Below are 26,859 nucleotides of genomic sequence, written 5' to 3'. Positions count from 1 at the left end.
GTACTTATTTGCATATGTTAAGAAGCAATAAATTGTTGCATACATATGAGTTTAATTGGTTTAAACATTATTATATAACAGAATTATGATGTACAGAGTGGGGAAAAAGCTGTTTTCTGTTTATATATGAAATGATATTGTAGTAACTCTTTCTGGAGTGAAAGATTTATCTTCTGTGTTTCCCCTCAGCATTTCTGGAATTGCTGTAGTGTGTGTGTGTGTGTGTGTGTGTGTGTGTGTGTTTGCGTGTGAGAGTGTGTTTAATTGTCCAGGTGTGGCGTTGTGTGATCTTGGCATGCAGGAGGCTCTGCCATTTGAACGTGAGAAAGGTTACAGGAAGTTGTTCTGTTTGTGGGGAAAGAGAGCGAGAGACTAGATCAAAAAGGCTAAGTGGGTAATACCATATGAAAATCTCTTTTTCTTTCTCTCCATCTCACTCCAATCCACTGAGCCTAACTTAGACCACAAACCACAGCAGGCCCCAAGGTACTTGTTAATGGTGTGTGTTTGTGTGTGCGCGTATGCGCGTGTATAGGCACTGCAGGGAGCAGGGGGCGTGCGGTCAAAGGCCAATTATCAAAGTGTTTTCGGGGCTTTGGCTCGTTTTTTTTTTTGCTCCGCAGCAACACACAGTTTGAGGTCATCAGCGCCTCGTTGTTGTGAGAAAAACATCCACAGATATGAGACGCGTTCTCAAAATTATGAGATATTTTATCTTGTAATAACGTGATATTTTCTGGGAATAACGAGTTCCTGATAGGGATTTCTTCTCTTCTCGCGTGACTGTAGATGAGTAAAGCTGGGTGATATGATGATATAACATCAATATTGTGATAAATTATGTCACAATATGCTTTTCTGAGATATTGTGATTATTGTGATATCTTTTTAATTATTATTTTTATTTCTTTTTTTTTTTTTTTTTTACAATTATAGACTGCCTGAAAGTAGCTGATGTGATGTTACAATTTTGTACTCTATCTTTAATATTGTAAAAATTATAATGTTTTTTTTTAATGGTAATTTTTTAATTTTAAAACATTTAAATAATTAATTATAAATTAATAATTTATTATGCATTTGTTTATTAATAATAACAGATTTATTAGTTATTAGTTTTATTAATAGTTTATTATTTATAACAGTGTTTGAGAAAACCAGCATTATATTTTGTGATGCATATTATATATCGGAGAAATACATAAGAATTGTGATAGTTCTGTCGTATCGGCCCAGCCCTGGATGTCGGCTCAGGTCAAGACGCACTCGAGCACTAGAAAGGGACCAGGGTGAGATGTCAGACATCTACCAAGAAAAGAAAATGATCAGATTCATGGTTGAACAGAATGACATGCATTTTGATGGCACTGGATTTTAAAAAGCAGAGTCAGAAGTGACAAGAAGGGAAAGAGAAGTGAGCAAAGTTTGAGGAAATTTAAGGGAAAAGCTGAGGTGGCCGTTTTTGTGGTGAGAATTGGTCAATTAAATGGCACAGTACTTTTCCAGGATGTGCAGTGTGTGCTAGCGGAAAGAAAGCACAGGTGAAATGAATCACGTCTTGTGTCACAGGACAAACATGAATGTGTGTGTTCTGCTAAAATAGAATCCGCAAGTGTAAATGCGACAAAGCCCAAACATTCATATTATATATTAATGGTGTCCTGGTAATATTCTGGGCTGCGACTTACGGCTGTGCATTTTCTTCTTAATCCTCCATGTACCGGCTCTGTCACTTTTGCTTGCCTGTTCTTTCACGACGTCTCTCTTTCTCACTTTCTTCTTCCCCTGTGTCCTGCGTGTGAATCAGTACTCGTGGCGTGCCAGCTCGGGGGAATAGAGCCGAAGGTTTGCGGCGTGTTTCGTGACTGAGTGAAGTTAGAGCCCAGCGTGATCTGATTGATTTTTACAGCGATTTAGAGTCTCCATTTAGAGAAATGGCTGTGTTGAAATGATTTCTTGTGTGTGTGTGTGTGTGTGTGTGTGTGTGTGTGTGTGTGTGTGGAGTGGCTGAGTCATGGACCAGCGAGTCAGGTACGGGTCACGGTCACTGTGGCACCGAGGCGAGCGCTGCATGCCTGTACGGTCAGAGGGACACGGTTGAGTATTCCGAGATTTTCTCTCTCTCTCTCTCTCTCTATCTCTCTATCTCTCTCTCTATCTCTCGTATCACCATGACAATGTTATCATCAAGTACAACATTGCAAAAAAGCACAGTGGGAAAACTTCTGACTACAGTCCATATCTGGAAAGATTTGCGTCTACATTAAAGTTATGGCGCTTTTCCACCAGGCTTGGCAGATTACCCATAATCCTCGACATTTCACTCTTCCCTCGTCAAATGCAATACCGGTGTAACACTTTAACATCAAAAAAATTTTAAATCTGTTACATTTGTTTGAAAATGCTCTTTGTCACTGCTTGTGTGTGTGTTTGTGTGTGTGGTGAAATCTAGGCTGTTAGGAGAGCTGCTATGTGTGTGATGGTAACATAAGTCATGTGTGTGTGTGTGTGTGTGTGTGAGTGTTAAACTACTCCATGTTGTGAAACTGAAGCTGTTTGATTTCTCTCTTGGTTCTCTCTGCTTCCCAGCAGTCACAAGCATCCAATGATGAAGTATAAACACATTACGGAATTGTGTGTGTGTGTGTGTGTGTGTGTGTGTGTGTACGATTTCGATTGTGCCACACTGAGTGTCCCACTAGGCCTCGAGCGTGTGGAAATGCATTTTGGGCATTTGTACATTGTGCCACTGTGTTCCTCTTCAGCCCATAATCCTTTACATTCTGTTCCTGCTCTTTGTGCACGATGACAGGAAGAGAGCATTCAGCAGTCAAGCAGAGGGACAGGGTGAGAGGAACACGGTCTTCAGTAGCACAGCAACATGTTCTCTCTCTCTCTTTCTCTCTCTCACTGTGTGTGTGTGTGTGTGTGTGTCTTATCCGGTAAAAACTTTCACCCTGATTCTCTTTCACGTCATTCTTTATTCCAGCTTTATCTCTTATGCCTGAATTTGCATTCCCGCTTCTGCACCATTTTATTTGGTTACATTCACTCGTTTACAAATTCAGCAAATATCAGTCCTGGGAGCTGAGTGACTGAGTTAAAGGAATACTCCAGCATTTTCCAACTTAACCTCAGTCTTAACCTAAAGTCAGTGTAGAGCATCTTTCGTGCACGTTTTCTCTCTTCTGAGAAAAAGAACAGGAAGTTGTTGGGGGGCACTTGTTAACTGCCATAACATCTGCCCTTAGATTTGTGGAGTAAACCAGTTTATTGTTGTTTTCTCAGTACAAGGGTACGTATTGAAATTCTTGTCTGTGCTACTCAGAAATCTTTGATAAATATTAGACTATGCTTCGTTAAGAGCCTTGTTAGAGTGCTTCTGGGACCTGGAACCACAGTTACCCCAGCTAACTGCCCTACGTGTGCGTTTCACCCTTTTTCTCTAACCACTTCAGTCTCCCGTTTCCTGAGGTTGCGCTAACAAGAACTGGGAAATAGATTAACAAAGCAGCTTTTAGCATGTGTATCTGTGTGCCGCTAGCAGAGGAAGGAGATGTATGAATATGGAATTAGCCTCTGGTAGATTAGCACTGAGTTCACCACAATTTCCTAACTTTTAGAAACCAAGACAGCTCTTCTTTCCAAACAAATGACCATAATGGAGGAACTGCTATGTATTATTAACTAGCCCTCTAACACTAATGCCAACCCTTTGCCTGGCTACTTTTTTAAAACGCAGCTTCTAATTTACAGTTACGAAAAAAGGCCAAACAAGCTAGCTAGCTCATATTAGCACTATGTGTTCTCTAAAGTCTTACCAGAAACCACCTGAAGTCTCAAAAACCACCTGAATTTGGCTTCACTCCCACCAACAAAAACAAAGATGCTAAAGGTCCAGAGTGATCGCTAAGTAAATACGATAAGCAGAAATTATAACACGTTTAAGAGTGAACCATTTCTAAATTAAATAAATTTTTTTCTAGATAATTTCTGAGTGTAGGGGGAAGGGGCAAGCTACTACTACACCCATGTTAGATTTTGAAGCTCTTTATTAGAAGGTTTTGCTAGTATAGCCTAGCATGTCCAAGGTGGTTAACCAACCAAACCACTACCGTGTGGAATGTGGAATTTAATGGAAAGTGTTGTTCCTAATGGTTCCTGAAAGCGTATTTCTTTTTAGTCTGAAGGTAAAAGAGTTCTTGTTTGTTTCTGATAAAAAAAACAAAACATGCCGGATGCTGAGATTTTTTAAATGGCTTGTAATGCAGTGTATAATATAGTAGTATAGTTTATGATCTGTTGCGTGCGACTGATGTATGCGGGATGCGTGCAACTGATGCAGCTGACGTCAGCTAGTGTAAATGGAGCGTGTGAGAGAGTGTGGCGCTTGTTTCTGGGACGCAGAATCATTCCTGAGTCGGCATGAGTCAGCAGCTGTGTGCGCACTCTCAAACTAGTGACGGTGCGATTTCAGAGAACTGGACACGCTGCTGCGGCAGAAGAGCCAACGGCCGCTCTGCTCTCGGCTTTCACTTCTCTGATGACCTGGGGTTGACTTTGTGTGTGTGTGTGTGTGTGTGTGTGTGTGTGCAGGCTAAATGAACTGTGATGCCCATGAGAATATTTTCGTCCTCTTACTAGCTAGATAGCATTAGCAGAGACCATAAATGTATTCGCTAGCCAAGAAAATGCTCCACTGTTCAAATATAAAACACATGACAGTATATTTAATTAATATTTATCACCTTTGTGCCTTTTTACATAGTTTACTGTCAAAAAAATCTATACTGTAGACATGTCTCTACAGTACAAGCTAGCAAGAAAAATATGTTAATACTGTGCTAGCTAGCTAACAAAGTTAACTAGCTTAAAAATTGTGCCTCAGGTAATTTAACCCAAATTTTTGACTAGCTTTATATATTTTATATTTTTATATATAGCTTTATATAATATATATTTTAACCAGAAGCAAGATCTTTACATTTGTAGCTAGTTGTTTTTCTTATTTAGCCAATCATGACAAAATGCTAACTTGTTCTCTGGAGTGTTTATTTTCTCTTTATTTTTCTCTTGTTCTGTTTTCAGGGTTAGTGATTACTCCACCACTATCCTAATGCACAGTATACGTGTGTGTGTGTGTGTGTGTGTGTTAACCACAAGTATTGAGCGAATGTGGTTTGTATGAGTGTGTAAGCGTCCTAAGAGATGCTCCTGAGCGATACATCTTGCTTTAATATCATCACTGTCGCAGTGTGTTTGTGGTTCAGTGACATGTTCCAGTTCCTGATGAGGCCTTGCTCCTGTGAACACTGCTTTATGTTCTGCGCTTCTCTGACAGGTGGTGTGTGTGTGTGTGTGTTTGTGTGTGCCCCAGTACAGGCTGTGAGATACAGGATGTCCTACGTCTCTCTGTGTGTTGATCCATGGTTTGTGTGCGTGTGTGTGTGTGTGTGTGCACGTGTGTGTGTGTGTGCATTTGTGTGTGTGTGTGTGATGGGTGTGAGTGTAATGTGTATTTGTTTCTTAAACGTCATGTCTAGTTTGGCAAGGGAGTTGTGTGTGTGTGTGTGTGTGTGATAGAGAGGCTGTGTATGCATATTTGTCTTTGGCTCTATTCAATAGGTCAGATGACATACTTCTCTCTCTCTCTCTGTCTCTTTTTCTCTCTCTCTGTGTCTTTGTCTGTCTCTCTGATTCTGTCTCTCAGTCTGTGTCTCTCGCTGTCTGTCTCTGTGTATCTGTCTATCTCTCTTTCTCTCTCTGTGTCTTTGTCTGTCTCTCTGATTCTGTCTCTCCCTCGCTGTCTGTCTCTCTCTCTCTCTTTCTCTCTCTCTCTCTCTTTCAGTATGTTCAAATTTTTACTGACTTGTATTTTTTTTAGCTTGCGCTGTTTTTTTCTGGATCAGTTTCGGCTGCTCCCTTGGCACCATGTCAAACCAAGAGAGAGTGAGATTGAGACAGAAAAAGATGAGCACTCGTTTTCTTAATCTCATATGAATGTGCTGTCTCACTTCCTCTTCTGTGGGCTCCTTGTTGCATTTTCACACCGTTATCAGTCCGTCTCACTCTCTGCCAGATGCCTCTTCGTGATCTTTTCAGACTTCAGTCTGCGAACCCCGAAATAAAAAGTCAGCACAGTCAGAATGGACATCAGCGTGTGATCTCTCGACTCTGAATGAAATAATGAGGCAGTAAATAAGTGGAAGTAGACGACATGCTGGTGTAGTTATTACAGACTTGTAATCAGCTCCAAGTGGCACGTCTGCCTGCACCGCAGTGGTCCTTCTGCTCCAAGCATCTCGTCCAAGTCTGCTTAAACACTCATACCTGTGTACCTCGTACTGTATGCACCATCATGCATATATTACACTGTGTTTATAAATGGCCACCTATTCACTGTTCTCCTCGGGTTACTGTGTGCATGTGTGTGTAGAGTTTCTGTGCATGTTCTCCCCATGTTCTTGTGGGTTTCCCACATGTTCTCCAGTTTCTTCTCACCTCTCAGAATCGTGACAGTAGCTGGATTGTGGATGATAAATTGTTAAGTGAATGAGTATCGTGATGCATGTTGTGTGTAGTGAAAATGTCTTCAGATACCATGAGGTAATATTTTTGCAGATAGATAGATAGATAGATCAACTGATCGATTGATTGTTTGAAAACAAATAGACAAACAAACATAAACAAATAGACGTTACAGAGACAGAGAGGCAGACAGATATACATTGAGGCAGACAGACATGCAGCACAACATACAGATTGGCAAATAAATATGTAGATAGATAGATAGATAGATAGATAGATAGACAGACAGACAGACAGACAGACAGACAGACAGACAGACAGACAGACATAGATTTGCAGACAGACATACAAACTGGCAAACACATATAGATAGATAGATAGATAGATAGATAGATAGATAGATAGATGGATAGATAGACATACAGATAGATAGATAGATAGATAGATAGACATACAGATAGATAGATAGATAGATAGATATAGAAGGAATGTATTTTGCAGGAATGGCTGCAGCCAATATTTTTTCTTTTCCTTCTTTTTCTGTGTACTTGCTCAGAGTTGTGTAGCTGGTTTGTGTGTTTGCTGGCGAAGAGACACGCTCTGCTTGTCCTCTGTTTGGGACTCGGATTGTGTGACTCGGGCAGGCGAGCAGTGTGGAGGAGGTTAAGCGGCCGCTGTAGCGTCTGACCCAGCCGGCATATTTTCTCCGTCTGTCTGTGTTCTTGTTGTAGTTTGAGAGAGGTCGGGTCAATGCTCTGAATCTCTGTTTAATTACGCCGTTGTATTTGTTTGGATGTTGCGAATGTTGAAAATGTTTAGTCTGACTCGTGTCTTGATCTGTGTGAGGGGCTAAACATTATAGTCTGCCCTTCCTGTCAACGGTGGCCATGTTTTGACTCTCTCTCTCTCTCTCTCTCTCTTTCTCTCTCTCTCTCTCTCTCTCTCTCTCTCTCTCTCGGTCCCGGTTTGACATGATTAATGAGCTGTGGGTTGAGTCCTGTCTCTCTGCCACATGCTGTAATTATGAAAGTTAAACCAGTTAGTTTTGCTCTGACAGGACCGAGTGAGATTCGGGTTACCTCCATGTTAGATGAGGAGTCTTTTGAGTCAGGTATAACCCGTTGTGGTGATTGAGGTGACCGCCCTGCCATCAGAGCACACTTATAAAATTACCCGTGGGAACCCATTCAAATTTACAGTGCTAAACTTGCTAGCTGTCTATTTTAAGTGGTAATGTTTAGCTAACGCATTTTCCATCTGTTGCAGGAACAATGGCTTATTTTATACCTAGTTTTATTCACCACTTTATTTTAACATCTAATTCCAATCTACCTTGCTATTTAGTTTTTTTTTGTTTTGTTTAGCCACCACAGTGATAATTTTTTAAATTTTTTTTGTTGCAGTGCTAGCTAGCTTAGCGATAGTCTCCCAGTGTAACTTTGTCTTACCTTATTTTATTTAATACTGTAATACTTTTTTTCTTCCACTTTTATATGAATTGTTTGCTACGCACTGCAGATTGGTGTATTATATAGCAAGGAGTGCTGCAGGTGTGGAGGCCTGTCATGAAAAAATAAAATGTCAACTATTGGAGGAAACTGGTATTTAAGTTAATAGATAATAACACACAGGGTTTTTTTTTTTCCCTTTTTTGACTTTTCTTCTTTCCTTTCTTTTCTTTGTTTGTGTCCTGGCCAAACTTTGACTCACTGCGGAACTCAGACATGAATGAAGAACAGGCCATGGTTTAAATGTGTGTGTGTGTGAGAGAGGGGGAGAGAGAAAGGGAGAGAGAGAAAGGAAGAGAGAGAGAGAGAACAAGTTCCTGTCTGTTGATTGGCTTTGAGTTTGTAGTTCTGGTCAGAATTTTAACCCTTGACCTGTAGTCCTCTATGAGTTTGGTGTTTGATAGAGAGTGTGATCGATGAGGCTGTCAGTGGAACAGAACGGACAGTTCGGCCCAGAACTTGACCTGAAAAGCTTGTGTGTGTGTGTGTGTGTGTGTGTGTGTGTGAAAGCAGCGGGCTCAGACTCTTTCACATGCGCAGTGTTTAATCCACAGTTCGATTGCAGTGAGAAAGTGATTCGACTTTGAATCGACTCGACTGCAGGAACTGAATCAACTGATTGCGGGATTTTTTGCAGATGCAAGCTGCTAAACTGAACAAAAGGACAGACTGTAGTGCTGCAGAAATGCCAAGTGTTATGGAGATTTGGACCAATTAAAAAAAAAAGCATACATTTTAATAATAGACTGAATCATTTATTTAGCGTCGATTCCCTGTTCTCTATGTTTGGGTGATTTATTATTTTTTTTTCTGATTTCTACACGCACCCTGTAAAGGTTTGCTTACTTTTTTCCGTTGCTGTATTTCTGCCATTTTACAGGCACTCTACATTTTCAGCTCCACGCATCCCTCAGCCAACTTTTTTGTTTGTTTGTTTGTTGGTTTGTTTAACTATGTGGCAAATAGCATATGGACTAATACGTGTTAAGACTCCCTCTGTGACTTCACACACACTCTGGTTCTGGAGCTTGACTAATGCTGGCACACACACTGAATTAAAAAAAAAAACAAAGTGGAGTAACAATGCACCTCATAATGTATCCATTAATATATACTTTTATATATCCTATAAATTATGAATATTCTTTCTATTAAGAGTAAGAGCAATATTGTATTTTGTGTTATAGGGCTTCAGAAATTAATAGACAAACTCAGCTGTATTGATGTGTGTGTGTGTGTGTGTGTGTGTGTTTGTGCACGCATGACCTAACTATGATGTTTCCTGTTGTACACACAGGGGTCGAGTGTTTATGCTGGACTTCAGTGCCATGAGAGTGTGTGATATGGAGTTTGACCTCGTCAGACGGTTGTCCACGCCCTCCAGTTTTGGAGCCATGCCCCCCAGCACAAGCCCCGCCTCCAACACAAACCCCGCCCCCAGCTATCTCACAGTGTGGAAATATTACTGCAGAGATAACTTCGGCTGGAGGGAGTACTCAGAGGTGAGGCACCACAGCTACACACGCTAAGTTAAATGTTAACTTATATGTGAACTAAAAATATGATCATAAAAGTGTACACACTAAAGTTCAGGTTATTATGTAAGGTATACAGTAAAACCCATGGGTTGTGCTGTTATAGGAAAATAATCAGTTCATGAAGAGGAGGTACTGTTTCCACCAAGTTGATTATTTTCCTATAACACCATGTCCTGAAGTGTTTTATTCCTCTTGTACCAGAACAATCTCCCGTACATTTTTTCAATTAAAGAATGTCACGCTTTTTATCCATTTATAGTTACATTTAATTCACTTAGTTTAGTTCCTGTTTTCACTTCTCATGTTATAGCAGCTATAAACAGTCTTTCATTAACCAGTCTCTCTTTTCTCTCTCTTGAAGTTAATAAGCCAAAAAAACACGACTTTGCAGAAAAAGTCCTGTTACTGAGAAATCCGTGTCTGAAAGTTACACCTTTATCGCTGACTCTTACAAAGTCCTGACACTGGAGACTCCTTCCAAAAATGTTAAATCAGCATCTCTATACAGAAAGCTTCACAAAGTCAAAGATATGAACTGTTACTATAGAAACGATAAAGTATTAGAATGAGTGCATTAATATAAATCTGCCAGTCAGATTCCTGAATTCAGCAATGCTGTGAGATAACACTATTTACCAATTATTTTTGCTAGTACATTTAATGGAATTGTGATGTCATTATTATTTATTATTACATTTATTTGTAGTAATTTATCAAAACACATACTGAGTGGGTCAGCGAGGCGATCTTAAATATTGAATCAGCCCTAATTTATTCGACGGCCCGTGTAATTTAATGTCTGTGAATCGTTTGGTGTGAACTTGGTGTGTGTGTGTGAGTGTGTGAGTGTGTGTGTGGGTGGGTGCTGGCTCTCGCATATAACCAGAGGAAACATTGTGTTCTGCCCACACGCAGACGTCTGAAATCAATCCGTTGCATAAGTGTTCCTTTTTTTCGAAGTAAAGCTATTTATTTTCTTTCGCAAAATCTGGGCTGATGGCTGCAGTCTGACTCGCACTCCAGATGAAGCCGGTGGGAGCGTGAGAAAGGGACGAATGTGTCCGGGTTCTCGCTCTCGTTTACTTTGGGGCTGTTTCTCTTACTCTCGTTTCTCATATTCGCCTGGGCTTACACTCTTATCTCTCTCTCTCTCTCTCTCTCTCTCTCTCTCTCAGTGTGTCTTAATCACTCTCATTTGTTTTTGTCCCTGTTTCCCTGCAGCCTGTGGTGCGTTTGATAGAGGAAGCGACTGAGCGGGGGCTGAAGGAGGTGCGCTTCATCACACTCCAGAACCAGTACATCCTGAATATCCGCGAGGGCTTCCAGCAGAACGCCGTCTTCGGTTTCCGCCGCCAGATCAAAAAACGACCACACTTCATGTCCTCCATTAGACTCTCACCCTACCTGCAGTGAGTATCCACGTCCTCGTAATGTCCTCACACACCACCTGCCTGTAACTGCACCACAATCTGCAGAGTCTGATAGACTTTTGGATCAAACAGGGTGACATCTCCGCATCCAAGAACGTTTTAAGCCGTGGTAGTGCTCATGGCATTGTCAGGTAGTCAGTTCTAGGGCGGGGCAATATGATCATATAATAGAACAGTTGAAACTTCGACAAAGTAGACTCCATGTTAAAACTATAATGAATTTCTGGTTACACAGTCGCACCTTTTGACCATATAGTACACAGTTATAGAAGAGATTTATTCATAATCGCACTATCCGGTGTTTTGAGTCTGGTTCCTCTCAAGGTTTCTTCTTCATATTGTCTCAGGGAGTTTTTTTCTTGCCACCGTCGCCTCTGGCTCGCTCATTTGGGATAAACTTATAAATTTAAAATTTATATCCAGAATTTATATATTTTCGTAAAGCTGCTTTGTGACAATGTCTATTGTTAAAAGCAGTGTACAAATAAATAAAATTCAATATCGTAACTATCATTGGTATTTTTATAACAATTACAAACTCTGATTGGAAGTAACTGGTTGTATGCTAGATTTTTAAAATGCTCCATTTCAGTGTTTATTTATTTTTTTTTTCACACTTTTTTTTTAACACTGCAGTTATATTATATTGTGATACGTTCATTGGGATGGGCAATATACAATATAATATATTACAAACTTTGATTGGAAATCTAAAAATTGTTTAGTGAAATCTTTTTTACATACATTTCACTGTTAAATAAATTATTTTTTGTAGATAAGTGAAAAACCAATTGAACTCAAGTTTTTCACGCTTTTTAATGCAACACTACGATATCATATCGATATTGTTATAAATTATGTCAAAATGCAAATTTCTCAGATATGGTAAATGTTTCGGTTCTCTTGTTGTGATACATATCAGGTGTCTTATATTTTTGTCAACTCGTGATATTGTGTGGTGTGTGTGTGTGTGTGTGTGTGTGTGATATCTAACAGCACTTCCTGTCTGTTTCAACCATGCAAAATTTCAAATGTGGCGATTAAGTGTGATGTTAGTAATGAGAAACGAAAGCGTTATTTTTCTGTAGAATAGACCGTAGAATTTCCGTAGAATAGACTGTAAAGAAAGACGAGGCAGAATCACATCTAAATTAAGAATTCGCTCAGTCTCACGAATCAGATAATAAATCCAGAATAATACTAGTGTTAAGATTCACACTGCGTTTATTAATTATTAATTATATATAAAATTAAGTTGATGTTTGCTCATGATGAAATGAGAGAAATGAGTGTGAAAGAAAAAAAATGATCACTTTTCTCTAAAACAAACATTAAAACCCTGAGACCTTTGGCGTTTTTTTTTTTTAGAAGTATTTTATATCTCAGTGCTACAGTAATTATATTTTATTATTTTCAGCTTGAACACTTGAACACTTCTTTCTTGTACCTGCTACCTGATCATAAAGGTATATATACTGTATATCTGCATGTGACAGTAAAAGATAATCTCCACGGCATTGTCCTGGATTCGTTTGGCTCTAACATCCTCCACAGGAACGGAAACTGAAGAGAAATAAATGCTCTCTATTAGTGAAAGCATGGAACCCTTTGTTCTGAGTTCCCCGCTACAACATCCCTTCATCGGATGCTTGATTATAAACAAACTCCTGATTTTACTTTGAAACCCAAGCCGCCTCAGTGGTGAAGGCACGGCAGCTGCGTTTGCGCCGTTTCCCCTCTGCGTGTAACTGATAAAACATGATGTCTGCTGCTTGCCAGACGCCTCTGCTTTCCTCCTCCCTGTCCGTGTGATCGTTCGATCGTTCCTCTCTGATTGACGACTCCACCCGAGTACACTCCGTACTTCCAGAACATTCTGACCAAACGGAGCATCGCCGCTCCACGGCAGCTTAAACGATGCCTCGTGTACCTGCGTTAACGGCCTGTCTGCCCCGCTGGCTCGCTCGGCCGGAGACACACTCCAGGGGAACAGATGGAGAGCAGCAGATGTGAAAAGAAGAATTGGGGAGAGAGAGGAGAAAAGCGTAAATTGGTTCCAGACCATTGGAGCTGGGTGAATGAGAGAGGAACGTGACCGTTTGGGAAGCAGGGTGGTTTTTTTGTGCCAGACGCTTCTTTTTTTTTTTTTTTTTTTCCTGAACTGCAGTGTCTGCCTCAGTGTGAGTTCAATTCAGATTTACTTTATTTGTCCTCAAAGAATGAGAAGAGAAGAGAAAAGAAAAGAAGAGAAGAGAAGGCTCAGCTTTACGGTTAATTGCAGAACTCCATGTTACGTCTCTTAAAGTGGCTCTGTAAACAGAATTGGTGTTTCAGAGCTTTTGTATTTGTCCCTTACTGTTACGGACACCAGTGCGAAAAAGATTCAAAAATAGTTTTAGAGATTTTAATTTTATAGTTTGTCACGTCTAGGAAAACAAGAAATGTTTTGATCCTGCTCTAGTCTTGTGTTCATCCAATTAAATTCTCTACAGAACGGATATGTCCCGCCCCCATGTCTTGGGGCGTGTCTTGCTCTGCAGCAGCAGGAAACATGGTTGTCGATGCATATTTGGCTGCATCGTCCTTCACACTATTCCCTTTTCCAATCATCACTTGGTTGAGAAAAAATGTTTGGAGTTTTATTCATTTGGAAGAAGGTGGAGTTTGTGCGAGTTGGCGGGTATGTTTTGCCAGTGCTGGAACATCACTTCCTTCAACTGATATTTATACACCGTCTTCATCAGTAACAGTTATTAATCTCATTTTATCTACCACTCAGACATGTTTAGCTGTCTCGCCGTGACGACACTGCGGCTCTCCGTCATCGCCGACACTTGATTTCGGCGCAAACGTGTAACTCTGAAAACAGTCCTGGTTAAAGTGGACAGGCGTGGGTGAGAAATCCTCCAGAGCAGAAAAAAAGGCTCTTGTTAAACTTTTTACTGTTCTTTATTTAGCTAGTTTGTTAAGCTAGTGTAAAGTTTGTTTAGATTCGAACGTTGTAAATCAGTCAAACATTTCACATCAGCGTAAGGAATCAGGTCACAGATCAAAAACTGTTTCATGGGGACGTAAAGTAGAACTTGACAACCTCAGGTACTTTTTTTTTTTATTATTGAAACGCTGCAAGTGTGTTCGGGTTGTGGCTAGGTGTATGTTCCCACCGCAAGGCTTCGGTGGTCAGAACAGCACGGTATGTGAGCAGCTTCACGGCAGGAAGAGCACAGTGTGGCTGGAACACGGTGTGCTGAGAGCCTGGGGTGGAAACCAGCTTGTCCGTGTGTTATTGCTCAGCAAGAGGCATCAGCCTCACGTCACACACACAAACACACACTCATAAGACTTCACATATAGACAGATCATTTAAACTTCACACACACACACTTTTCTGTATTCTACCTTTCCCCCCTGTTCTTTATTTGTGTGCATTAATAACTTCATTTCCTCATCCTTCTCAGAAACATATCGAAAAAAATACCAAGTGATTTTAGGTGTGGCTGTGAACATGACACACACACACACACACACAGAATGGGGTAGGACAAAGGTTGAGGATGATTCAGTAGGCAGTCATGCTGACTGAAGCAATCAAGTCTACCTGGCTGGAATGTACAAACACAGACACACACACACACTCACTCAAGTCAGAGAGAGACAGAGAGAGAGAGAGAGCACAAACGATCATGACCCCAATCCTACAAACACCTGTGCTCTCCGACGCCATCTCAGATTCCAGACACAAAATTGGAGACGTTTAGACTTTTTTTTGTCACTCAGATTAGCGCAGTGTGTACTCGTCATGTCTACGCGTGAGCGAAAATTAACAGAAAATTGAAACACACCCTTTCTGTAAAATGTCAGGCTAACTCCGCTGCTGTGCCTCGTCATGCCTGTATGGACTGGTATACCGGTTCAATACGGAAGTTGTTCCAACTTGCAGGTCACGTCTCCGCTCTGTTAAACACACTCCCATTATAAGTGAAGTTAAAACGTGGCATTGAAATGATCTTTAAACTCCTTCTAATGATATACAATCAGGCAAATTTATTACCACCGCACTTTAGCCTTGTTTACACACTTTAAATTAAGATGTTACATCCCTGTTTGTCTGTTAAAAAACAAATTCAGAATGTGTTATGTGTGAGAGTCTTGTGTGGTAATTGTGTGGTAATTATTAGCATATAAGATGACACTAAGATAGCTAGCTACCTTGACAAAAGTTAGTGATACAGAATTCAAAATCATGTTAGTTAGCATATAGTTTTCTTACTGTAATAAGTGGCAAATTTCTAACAGTTAGCTAAACAACTAGCTAAGTAGCTAATGTTAGTGCTAAACAAAGTCATGGTTGTTGTACTATATGTTGTATATCGTCAGTTGTTTACTTGCTGTTAAAAAAAAAAGTGCCATTATTTTTTTAAATATTTATTGCTAATACTGAAATCCCAATCATGTCTGTGTGTGAGAAATGTGAGCTAGTTTGCTAGCCGACTAGCTAACATGGCTAATGTTAGTAATAAAATCATGGTTGTTATAGTAACATCAGATTTTGGCAGGTTTGCCCACCAGTAAATAAATTGCTAACTTTTGAGTATTATATGCTAATATTGAATTCATACTCAAGTCAATCTGTGACAAATACTGTACACACTAGTCTACTGGCAGAGAACTAGCCAGGCAGCTAACATAGCTAATGCTAGTGACAAAATCATTGTTGTTAAATCAATTACTGAGAAACAAATAGTAATTAAATTGCTATTTTTAGTTTTATTTGCTAATACTGATATCTGTGAGCTAGTTTACTAGCAGATAACTAGTTTGGCTGCTGTTAAATAAACACCTTTCCTGGTTATCTGTTCAAATGTGAGCTAGCAGTTAACTAGCTGATTAGCTAACATGGCTAATAACAGTGATAAAATCATGATTGTCATGGAAACATTAGATCCTGGTAAATAACATTTAATTACCAGGATTAATAACAATAACAATCCTGATGCTGAATTCCATTCATGTCTATCTGTGAGAAATACAAGCTAGTTTTAGCAGATAACTAGCCAGCTAGCTAACATGGCTAATGTTAGTGATAAACAATGCTGTGGTTGTTTTGTTAACATTACATTTTGACAGGCAGATGTTAAATAAATCACTGAGGACCTGAAAGTGATACTGAAATCTCACTTATGTGCATCTGGGACAAAGGTGTGCTAGTTCAGAAGTACATAACACAGAAGCTAGCTAACATGGCTAATATTAGTGATAACCAAAAACAAAATATCGACTGCTTTGGTATATTTTTTTGCCTACTGGTAAATAAATTGCTTTTGTTTTTTCTGTAGTTTTTTTTTGCTAATACTGAAATCCCACTCATGTATGTGTGAGAAATATGGGCTAGTGTGCTAAAGTTTAGCTAGCCGGCTAGTTATTTGAGATGGCAGGATGAAAACAGGATTATGGTGTAAAGATGTTACAAAGCCTGTTTAAGTAAATGCTACAATTTATTATCTTACATAGATGGTTAAAATGACACGTTTGTGTGTAACTTTAACTTTCTTTGAAGCAAATTATATGACATGAACTTTAAAAATGTAGTAAAGTAAAGCTCATGAATTGAAGCATTGATGAGAGCTGAACAATCTGGTAAATTGTATTCTTTTCTGATTTTTGCAGGACTCTTGGAGGTCTCTGTGCTCTTGAAGTCGTCGGGCCGCAGCCTCTCTCACCCACATCCTCCTCAGGACCCCGGCTTTTCCCCGAGACGTGGGTTCCCATGAACCCTGACCAGGACTTTATGCAGGTGCCGGTGTCACGTGAGGACCGCAGCTACCGCACCGTCTACAACCTCTTCCACAAAACAGTGTCCGAGACCAAATTCCGCATCCTGAAGATCCTCCGCGTCCAGAATCCGTTTCTCTGGGAGAAATATAAGAGGTAATGGAGAAAGACTCTTGTTAATAATAGTAATAATAATAATAATAATAATAGTAATATAATTTATGCTTATGTGCCTTTATGCTAGTCTGCAGCATTAGTGTTCACTCTTCAGAGGTTGAACTTCTCACTTTAAGATTCTGTCTAATTTGTGAAAAACTCCAACTCCTCAAAGTCAACAGTACCTCCTAAAACAACTAGCATTAGCATGTGTGTAGGTGCGCACAGCGCTAGCGGTTCCACCAAGCATCTTTAATCTCCGCTACTTCCTGTGCAGTCATCGCTGCTGTTGTGAGATGACTCTGATGTTGGTTTTGTACTCTGGTATAAACCACGGTAACGGCCCTCGCATTGTATTTGTAGGACGGAAACAGGTGTGTGCGCGCGTGTGCGTGTGGGTATGTGAGTGTGTGAGAGAGATGTTAGTTCAGAAGCGCATGTGAAATGTGGAACATGCTCAGAGGAAGTTTGAGGGGGAGGAAGAGGTGCTAGGAGTCATACTGCTGTGTTGTGTGTGTGTGTGTGTGTGTGTGTGTGTGTGTGCATATGAGTGTGTGTATATGAGTGTGTGGGAGGAACGTGATATCAGGGTCCCCAGGTTCCAAGCTGTTGTTGTTCTTTAATATGCCATCGTCATGGAAACACGGGTCTGGAGTAGAGGTGACAGAGAGGTGAGCTGGTGCTGGATCGTGTGTGTGTGTGTGTGTGTGTTTGTCTGTGTGTTTGTGTGTGTCAGCGCGATCATGCTGCAAGTTTAGATGCATGACGTCTCCTGAGGTTGTGTGTGCATGTGTGTAGTCCTTGTGGGTTTGATGGTGTAAAGTGTCATCATCAGCACTATTTAGTGTGTTGTAGCAGCACCTGTATGTGTGTGTGTGTGTATGTGTGTGTGTGTGTGTGGGTGTTTGTGTGTATGTGTGTGTGTTTAGACAACAAGCCTCTAAATCTATAGGTACTTTTTCTACCACAGGATCACAGGAACTTTAGGTGCCTTTCCACCAAAGCTAGCAGGGCTAATTATAGTTCTAGGAACCTTTTGAAAGTTCCTGCTCCAGGTTTGGTACTTTTCAACGGTGATGAAGTTTTTGTACTGAACATCACTAAAATCATCTCTACATCATGTTCTCTTTTCTCTTTTTTAATCTTTTCCTCCATGTTTTCTCTCTTTCTCTTGGTTTCTCTTTCATTCACTCTTTTCTATTTATCTTTTTTCATTTTTTCATTTTTCTGTTTTTCACTACTTTCCCATTTTTCTTCCCTTTTCTCTTTTCTTTTCTTTTCTTTTGTCTATATTGTCCTCTTTTCTGTTCTCTCACTTTTCTCATGTTCATACTCTTTTTTTATGGCTTTCTCTTTCTTTTTAAACTTTTTGCTTTTTTCTCCCTTTCTGTCTCTTTCTTTTTCTGTTTCCCTTTTCTCAATTTTTTCTTTTTCCACTCCTTTTTTCTGTCTGTTTGTCACCGTTTTTCGGTACATCAACAATAGGGCCTTTTGCACTGCGGGAACCTTTTCATAGTACCTGAACTAATTGTGGAACTACCCACTTTTTGGCGTTTTCGCACATCCGGAACTGGGTGTGATTTTAGTACCGACTGCCTTTTTCGAGAACCAAATTAGCTCCTACTCCGGAGCAGGGTCTAACCAGCACGACTGGTACTATCCGTGACGGAAGTAGACGTTGATTGGCCAAACACGTACGAAAACTCCCTCACCCGCCATGATTTAAAACGCCGTGTAAACATACTGTAGTGTCGACTTATTTCACAAGTATGGAGAACAGCGATAGATGGATGCGAGACACAACAGAAACACAGCTCCGATCACAGCGTCCTCCATCCTCCGGTTGTTTACGTCGTTGTTCTTTGTTTCCGTTGTTGAACGCCGCGCACAAATGACGTCGCTGTCGACCGGCTTACGTCACTTCCTAGTGCCCGCTGTCGGTGCAAATGCAACCCTTTAAACGGTACTGGGAAATAGTTTGCGCAAAATCACCCAGTACTTTAGTTCTGGAACTAAAGCGATGCGAAAGGCCCTAAAGAGTGTTGCTGAGGAAGGGATTTTTCTTTCCCTCTTTTCTCTCTTTTTTCCCACTTTTTTCCTCTTTCATGTCCATCTCTGACTTAAGTGATGAAGAGAGTTAAAGGGAATAGAAATTGAGAGAGATGTAATATGTTCAGTGTGAGTGTGAGCATGTGAGTGTGAGAGTGTGAGCATGTGAGCGTGTGAGTGTGTGTGTGTGTGTGTGTGTGTGTGTGTGTGTGTGAGAAAGACTGCTCTGTGCCGTGACTAACTGGGACTGGTGTGTAGCTGCAGGGTCGGCAGAGGTCAGGCGGTGTCATGGCAGCGTGCTTCATGTAACCACACACACACACACACACACACACACACACACACACACACACTCCGTAAGCAACAATAGAGCCCCATACAGGCGTAATAAAACCCTCTTATTGGTGGTGTTTGCTCGGGTGTGGGTGCTGTCGTGAGTGCTGCTTATTTTTAGGGATATGGAGTAATCTCTGATCCAATCCTCGTGGTCTATTAATGAATTCTCCACCCTGTTTTCGAGTGAAGCTGCATGAAATTAACGGCTGTGGTGTGCAGACTTTAAGCTAAGCCTGAGCAATAAGACAAAAAACTCTCTCATGTGATCATGATGTTGATATTTTGTGAAACTTTTGTACCAGGAAACATTGTTACAACTAGACACGCTAATGTAGAGATGGTGAGAAAGAGGTGTTATAAACATCGACAGTTCAGCCGTAGCATCTTTGGTAGGATTTTTGACTCAGGAGACGCCTGAAAGGATGCGAGACGTGAAAGACGCACATTTGCATCTGTTAGCGGTTACTTTGGCTTTCTGTGCTGACTTTACCGAGGTGAACTTTGACCTGGCAATTTGTGAACCTCAGTCGTGTGAGCCAATAGAAAACGAGGACTAGACTGTGAGCTCTAGTCAGTAGGAATAATGAAGGAATGTATTTTTATTAATCAGAGTTGGCCTTTTGTTTCTGTTGTTTGGCGCACCTCGAGGTTCTTTGTCACAGTTATGGCCACAAGCGATGTTGTTAGTTAGCTTTGTAGTTATACTGGTACACATTTCAACCACTATTTCATGTAAACAATAAAATGTTATAGGAAACTAATCAGTTATTGAGTTACTGTTACTGCCACAATGTCTCTTATAACAGCAATTTATTATTTAATAAAGAACGATGTCATACTTTTTATCCATTTATTGTCACATTTAATGATGTGGAACAGCCAAGAAATAGGTTCTCACTTACATTATAGCAGCTATAAACAAAAAAGATGAAAGACAAAAAAAAAAACAAAAAAAAAAAAACACAGCTTGTCTTGTTATTGAGACGCTGCAAAGCGTAAACTCCTCTGTCCCGAAGACGTAATATCTGTTTCAGGAGCGTATGGGTTTAGTTTGCATATTGTCTTCAGGCTCTGATTATTTGCATACCGTCCCGGTTCTGTCACATTCCAGTTAGTGAAGCATCGTGTGGCTAACTAGCGTCTTTTCTCTCTCTCTCTCTCTCTCTCTCTCTCTCTCTCTCTCTCTCTCTCTGTGCTCACAGGAAGAAGGAGTACATGTCGCGGCGCATGTCGGAGGCGGAGCGCCTGCTGAACGAGCGTCACCTGTTCCACGGCACCTCGCAGGACGTGGTGGAGGGCATCTGCAAGCACAACTTCGACCCCCGCGTGTGCGGAAAGCACGCCACCATGTTCGGCCAGGGTAGCTACTTCGCACGTCGGGCGGCGTATTCGCACAGCTTTGCACGCCGCTCGCCGCGCGGCCTGCACTACATGTTCCTAGCCAAAGTGCTGACGGGAAAGTTCACGGTGGGAAACCCGGGCATGCGGCGGCCGCCCCCGCTGTGTCCTCGCCAGCCCGCCGGAGACCTCTTCGACTCGTGCGTGGACAACTGTGTAGACCCGCAGATCTTCGTCATCTTCAATGACGACCAGAGCTATCCGTATTTTATAATCCAGTACGAGGAGGTGGCCAACACCGTCGCCATCTGAGCAAACGTTGTGTGCTTGGGAGGACCGTTATTCTTGTTTTTGTTGGAAGTCATGGACGGTACGGACCGCTTAGTCGGCAGCGTGTGCATGTTTGAGGAACTGACTTCCAGGCTTCCATCCTGCAGCGTCGTGTGTCCGTACACGAGTCTGACCCCACTTTCGGTCGCTCGGACTTGACGCCGTCATCGAAGCATTGACTTTTTTTTTTGGAAAGACTCATGCCCCTCCCTCATCGCTGCCATCCATTTTCCGTACTTAATTTGTTGTACATATGCTTTTCTTGTTTATAATTGAACTGTGTGCCTTTTGTTCATAAAAAATTATTTATGTTAGTTAATGTAACAAATAAAGAGTGAAAGTGAAGGTGCGCTTGGTTGCTTGTGTATTAATCGCTCTAGTCGTTCTACATCATTTTATATATAAACAGAGTTTCCTGAAGCTTTAAAATCTGTGTACTTTTACTAGCTTTACATTTATTACTGAAGAATACTGCAGTTAGTTCTTTCTTATAAAGTCAAAAGTTTTTGAGCACATAGTGTCTTTTTAAATTTTTTATTATAGTTTGCAAATTAGTGATGATTAAATAAGGGGAAAAATCCATAAAGCCCCTCAGGTGAGTGCACTTCCTGTACGACTGGAAGTTACTGTCAGCAGAGATGTGTCGTACTGTTGATATTACACAGCGTGAGGATCGATTGTAACATAAGCATATGTTTATGTGTTACAAGTGTCTGATTAGAGTGCTCTAGATCGGACATTTCCAGGTTCAGTTCCAATTTTTTTTTCCAAATAAATTAAAAAAGTCACAAACTTCTCAGTTCACTTACACACCAACTTATCACTCTGATTTTCTAATTCTGTATTAACATGACTTAAATTTAACTTCCTGTTAAAAAGAGTTTAAAAAAATGTTAACACAGTGTTAACTTTTGACTGGCAGTGTGTATTATATAATGTATTTATATTTTACATACACACACACACACACACATACAGTATATACATATAGTGTATATTGAAAGGGTTTCCATGTTAAAATCATACATAATAACAGCAGTATTTAATGCTAAAATTAATAATATAGATATTTATTACAAAAATCTAAATAAAGTATTTAATTTAAAAAATTATTTTCATAAAAAGATTGTAAGAAATTTGTAAATGGAAAGCAAATTTGAATTGTATTTTAAATTAAATTCTTACAAGATAAAGATCAATCTAGAGGTTGTGACTACATTTACAATGTATTTCGTATTATTTATGAACAACATACAGGTCTGTTATACATCTTATATATATAATGGAACCTAATATATTAATTTATATAATTTCTTTTTTTTTGTCATAAAAATAATTAAATCCAAAATGTTGAAGATAAAAGAAATATGATTTTAATCGAACAACAATGCAACAATATAACAGTCCATAATAAATGAAATAATAATAAAAAAATAAAAGAGTCTTTTTAAATGTAAACGTTTCCAGTTAAAAAAATATTTTCCATTTGTTACAGGATCAAATTAATTTCTTAAAGACAAAATAATTAATCAACTAAAATAATTTTGATGAGAACTCTCTAACAAATATATCAGGCATAATGGGCAGATTTTTAAAAATAAAATTAATTAAATATTTTAATTTACAGACAAATATATATATATTTTTAACAATTAATAGAATATTAGAATGAATGACGTCTGAGTGGACTGAATATCCCATTTGATGTTTATTTATTTATTTATTTATTTATATATTTATTCATTCATTCATAAGAATACAATATACGTAGTATTTTATACTAAATGCCTGAACATTTTTTTAAAAAATATTAGTTATATCAAAAGAAATGCGAGTTGTTCATCAACAATATCTAAAATATAATGCAAACATTTTTTGAATGGAACTCAGGAATATTTGGGAATATTTCTGAGGAATATTTTATATATCATATGTGTGTGTATGTGTGTGTATGTGTGTGTATTTGGAGTATCAGGAACAATGGGTGTATCTAAAAGCTGCTTAGATGATACAAGAGGTTGGAGGCAGTTATAAAGGCAAACGGTTCAAAAAGTCGGATGCAAACTTATAAAACTTTTATATGCGTGTGTGTGTGTGTGTGTGTGTGTGTGTCTAACAGCAGTATTTTTTCTCAGTGACGTGACCTGAGGCAGCTCACTCCACTTCAGACATGTTCCTACACTTCCCCCATCGTCCGTCTGCTACACAGTTGGAATGTTTATGATCTTCCTGTTGCTCTGAAAACGGCCTTCGTTAACGTCACGTGTGCCTCTGTGTGTGTGTGTGTGTGTGTGTGTGTGTAAACAGAGTCTGAGGCACAACGGTAGTAAGCGTGCGACCCGAGCAGCCTCTAATGGAGCTGTGAAATGCGATCTGATCCGAGCCAGTCCGTCTGTTCCTCGCTCCATCTCTGACTTTTACTGGGAGAACTACTTCAACACACTCGTGCATTGCTGTTTGAGAGAGAAAGAAGGAACCCTGTTTGGTCTCTCTTTCTCTCTCTCTCTCTCTCTTTTTACTTTCTCCGCTCGCACCGTGGGCTTCTGCGTTCCTGATCTCCGTGGTTAATTAATCCCAGAGGTAGGGCAGAGAGAGAATGCTGCAGCGGGGGGAACACACACACACACACACCCCACCCTGTGAGCCCAGGAGACTTCATCTTCTCCCCTGTTCTCTCTGTGGTATGCCTGACATCCCTCCTTTTCTTTCTCTTCCTTTCTTTCTCTAGTGTCTTTGTGTGAGCCTGAAAGACAAGTTGTCTCCTCACTCAAGGATAGGGCAAAAGCCCGCTTTCGAGAAGATTTCTGACACGATTTGACGTCTACTCAAAAATGCTGCTTTATGTAAAAGTTTGCCCGATTCTTCTACCTTTCACACTCCTTTATTCTTTTGCTATTCCAATATTATGTCTCTTTCTCTGGCCTTGAACGCTAGATCGGCTCTGGATCTGGGAGCAGGCTGTTTGTCTGCCTCACTGCCCTTGTGGAATAATTGCTGGCACACAGCCGCTCTCGTTTAGGAGCCCTGGGGGACGGAACGGCTGGGCCAAGCAAGAGTGTGTGCTTGTGTGTGTGTGTGTGTGTGTGTGTGTGTGTGTGTGTGGGAGGGGGGAGGATTGTGAAGTCATCCTCATGAGGAAGACCATCGATCAGGACTGAACTGCAAACAGAAGCCTGACGTGATGAGTCACTGATTAGATGTTTCCTGGAAAATGAAATTTTATTTTCAGCCCCCTTAGATCCTGTTCTGGTTCAATCACATGTGAGTGTGAAAAGGTTAAAAAAAGTGTGTGTGTGTGTGTGTGTGTGTGTGTGTGTGTGTGTGTGTGTGTGTGTGTGAGCTGAGCTGAGCTCCCACATGCCCGGGTTGCCAAAAACATGATGGCTGACGTGATGTGTAAAGCGTGGTCGTATGAATGATTCACAGTCACCACACTGCTGGATGGTGCATGGTTTTTTTAGTTTTAGAAATAGATGAGCTCTTTGTTAAGTAGTTGCATAAATGTGATGTTCCGGGTCACGGCTTAAACTGGTGGAATCACGAGAATCTGCACTGAGGGCGTGTTTCTTGAGATCCAGGCCATGCCGGACTGAATCCCCCATACTTCCTGTTCAGCCCGTCTCCATATTGTTTCAACGCTGCCCAGCTGCAACCAATGAACATTCCAGGCCGCTTTTTCCATCTTTTCAAATCTCCGCCATAAGCCTAGAAGAGAGACATGGAACGAGGGCGGCGGCCAAATAAGGACCTCAGAGCTGCAGGTGAACTCTGCTTGACCCAAGAGGGAACCTACTGTGTGTGACCTTTGCTCCTTGCCCCGCAAGGAGGATGACGTGGCTTTTAGGGTCAGGGTCAGTTCAACGTGTAAGGTCAAGCTTGGGATTTTTAACCGTGATATTCCTGTTCCTTTTTGTGTCTCTCTCTCTCTCTGTCATTCTGTTCATCTCCTGCAGTTTGCATCTTCCACCAATATACTCAGTAATGCTGCATGTGTCACATCATTTGCTCTCTCCTTCTCTATCTCTCTCTTTGGTTCTGAGTTGTCTGTCGTCTTTTCTTTCTGTATTTGCGTTTTCGAGGATTTCAGTCTGAGTTCAGATTTGCGGGATTAGTCTCGTCACAAGGGCAAAGGGTCAACTGGAGTGGAAAGCTGAAGAGAAGCAAGCCGACATGACATTTAATTTCATATTGATCCGGAAACTGTCTCAATGCCTGCACGGGGTTAATGTCAGAGATATATTCGAATATCCGTTCATGTGTTCTTTAAGAGAGAACGCACTCCCGTGCTCAAAAGTAGAAACGGTTTATCAGCGTTACAGATGAGACACAACATGCAGTTTTTACTAGACGACACATTTTCAACTTTTGCAACAAACACTTAAGTTTAAAGACCTTTAATAAGAAAGAAACACACACAAACACAAAGAAAATCAGGCATTAGAGAGAGGACATTTGTTCAGCCTCATGTCAATCACTGCTCTAAAACTTACTGTTCGTTTCTTTTTTAAGGAAAAATGTGATAAAATTATGCTACAAATAGAGATTTGAGTGCTACAGTAATTCTTTATGCACATAATGAACCCTTTTGTGCCTAAATTGTAATAAAATATATCCAAAATTTTAGATGGCTTTGTATATCAAAAATGTAAATGAATGTTGAATTCTTCTAAAAATCTACTATTTTAAACGTTGATGTTATATTATATATATATATAATGTATTTTAAAATGATAGAAAATGTACAAGTGAGTCAAATGAAAACTTTAAAAGTATGGGATAAATTAGAAGTGAATTTTTTTCTGGAAGAATCTGGACACTCGTTATAAGTGCTGGAATATGCATTGAAAGAAAGGGAGATTATGTGGAAAAATGAAACTTTTGTGGCAGTGACAAGGCAAAATAAAATAAAAAAAAAGGTTTTTTTTTATTTGGCACCACCTCGTAAATATATTTTTAACAAGTACAGTAGTTATGCAGTTTAAGTTATGTCTTCTTTAAAAAAAAAAAAAAAAAGAGAAAGAAAAAAGCTAATCATGTTTGTTACAGAAACTTTAGACAGGAATTCCAGAGACATGTGCTGCGTCTGTCACCGTCAGCCATGTTGGATTGGGATGATTTTTTTGCTGTATATACAAGTATTTGCTTTAGATCAGTCAACATAAAGACATATTCACTTGTTAAATCTATAACACTGACTATACAGTTCTTTGAGGAGGTAACTCTACATCACTCATCACCGTTAGCTGGCTAGCTTGTTGCTAACATAAAAAATAAACATGGAGGTGTGTATGATTTTTCTCTCTTCGTAGCTCAGTTGAAAATGACGTCATTCCAGGTTTCGATTCAGTTAAATCAAACTCGGGAAAAATCCGGATAACGGTGCATATGACACTGGAGTGGTTTTGTTTTTATATTTATATAAAATATTTATATATTCATATTCGTTTGTATATCTGAATGCAGCCTTGAATTAACGGTCTACAAGTGCAGACACTGTACATGAAAGAGTTAAATATAGATATAAAATACTCTTAAAACGTATGAAAACATAAAAAATTGTTTACTTATAAAATGAATTATGGTACGTTTGACATTTGCATGGATTTGCTCCAATCAGAATGGATCTCCACTAAGTCCCCTAGTTTCCTTTATTTTATATTCCTTTTATACCAGAGACACCAAACTAAAGCAGTGTGCTTTCAACCCAAGTCTTGCTGATCCAGCGAGAAATAACTTCACCAACCTGAAATAACTTCATCACATAAGCTATAAATTCAGATTGGGTTACACCCTGCTGATTGAAGCCTCTTTACGGAGAGAAATTATCACAAAAGCAATAAAAATGAGTCATAGTGCAACCTTACTCAACTACAT

At 40.0% G+C, this 26,859-nt stretch overlaps 1 protein-coding gene across 2 annotated transcripts in view; it reads left to right on the top strand.

Moving 5' to 3' along the window:
- The window catches only part of tiparp (TCDD-inducible poly(ADP-ribose) polymerase), a 30,179-nt gene extending 8,845 nt beyond the window's left edge, over positions 1-21,334 (top strand). For both annotated transcript variants that reach the window (XM_026927330.3, XM_034305276.2), the window contains exons 3-6: positions 9,334-9,538; positions 10,796-10,983; positions 16,672-16,932; positions 20,520-21,334. In XM_026927330.3, coding sequence (XP_026783131.1) covers positions 9,334-9,538; positions 10,796-10,983; positions 16,672-16,932; positions 20,520-20,967 — 1,102 coding nt within the window. In that variant the 3' untranslated portion in view covers positions 20,968-21,334. The remainder of the gene's footprint in view (positions 1-9,333; positions 9,539-10,795; positions 10,984-16,671; positions 16,933-20,519) is intronic.
- Positions 21,335-26,859: the final 5,525 nt, after the last annotated feature.

The sequence above is a fragment of the Pangasianodon hypophthalmus genome, chromosome 6 (assembly GCF_027358585.1).
Source record: "Pangasianodon hypophthalmus isolate fPanHyp1 chromosome 6, fPanHyp1.pri, whole genome shotgun sequence".
Lineage (NCBI taxonomy): Eukaryota > Metazoa > Chordata > Actinopteri > Siluriformes > Pangasiidae > Pangasianodon > Pangasianodon hypophthalmus.
The sequence above is the reverse complement of the archived record's forward strand: the minus strand, read 5'-3'. Positions and strand labels throughout refer to the sequence as shown.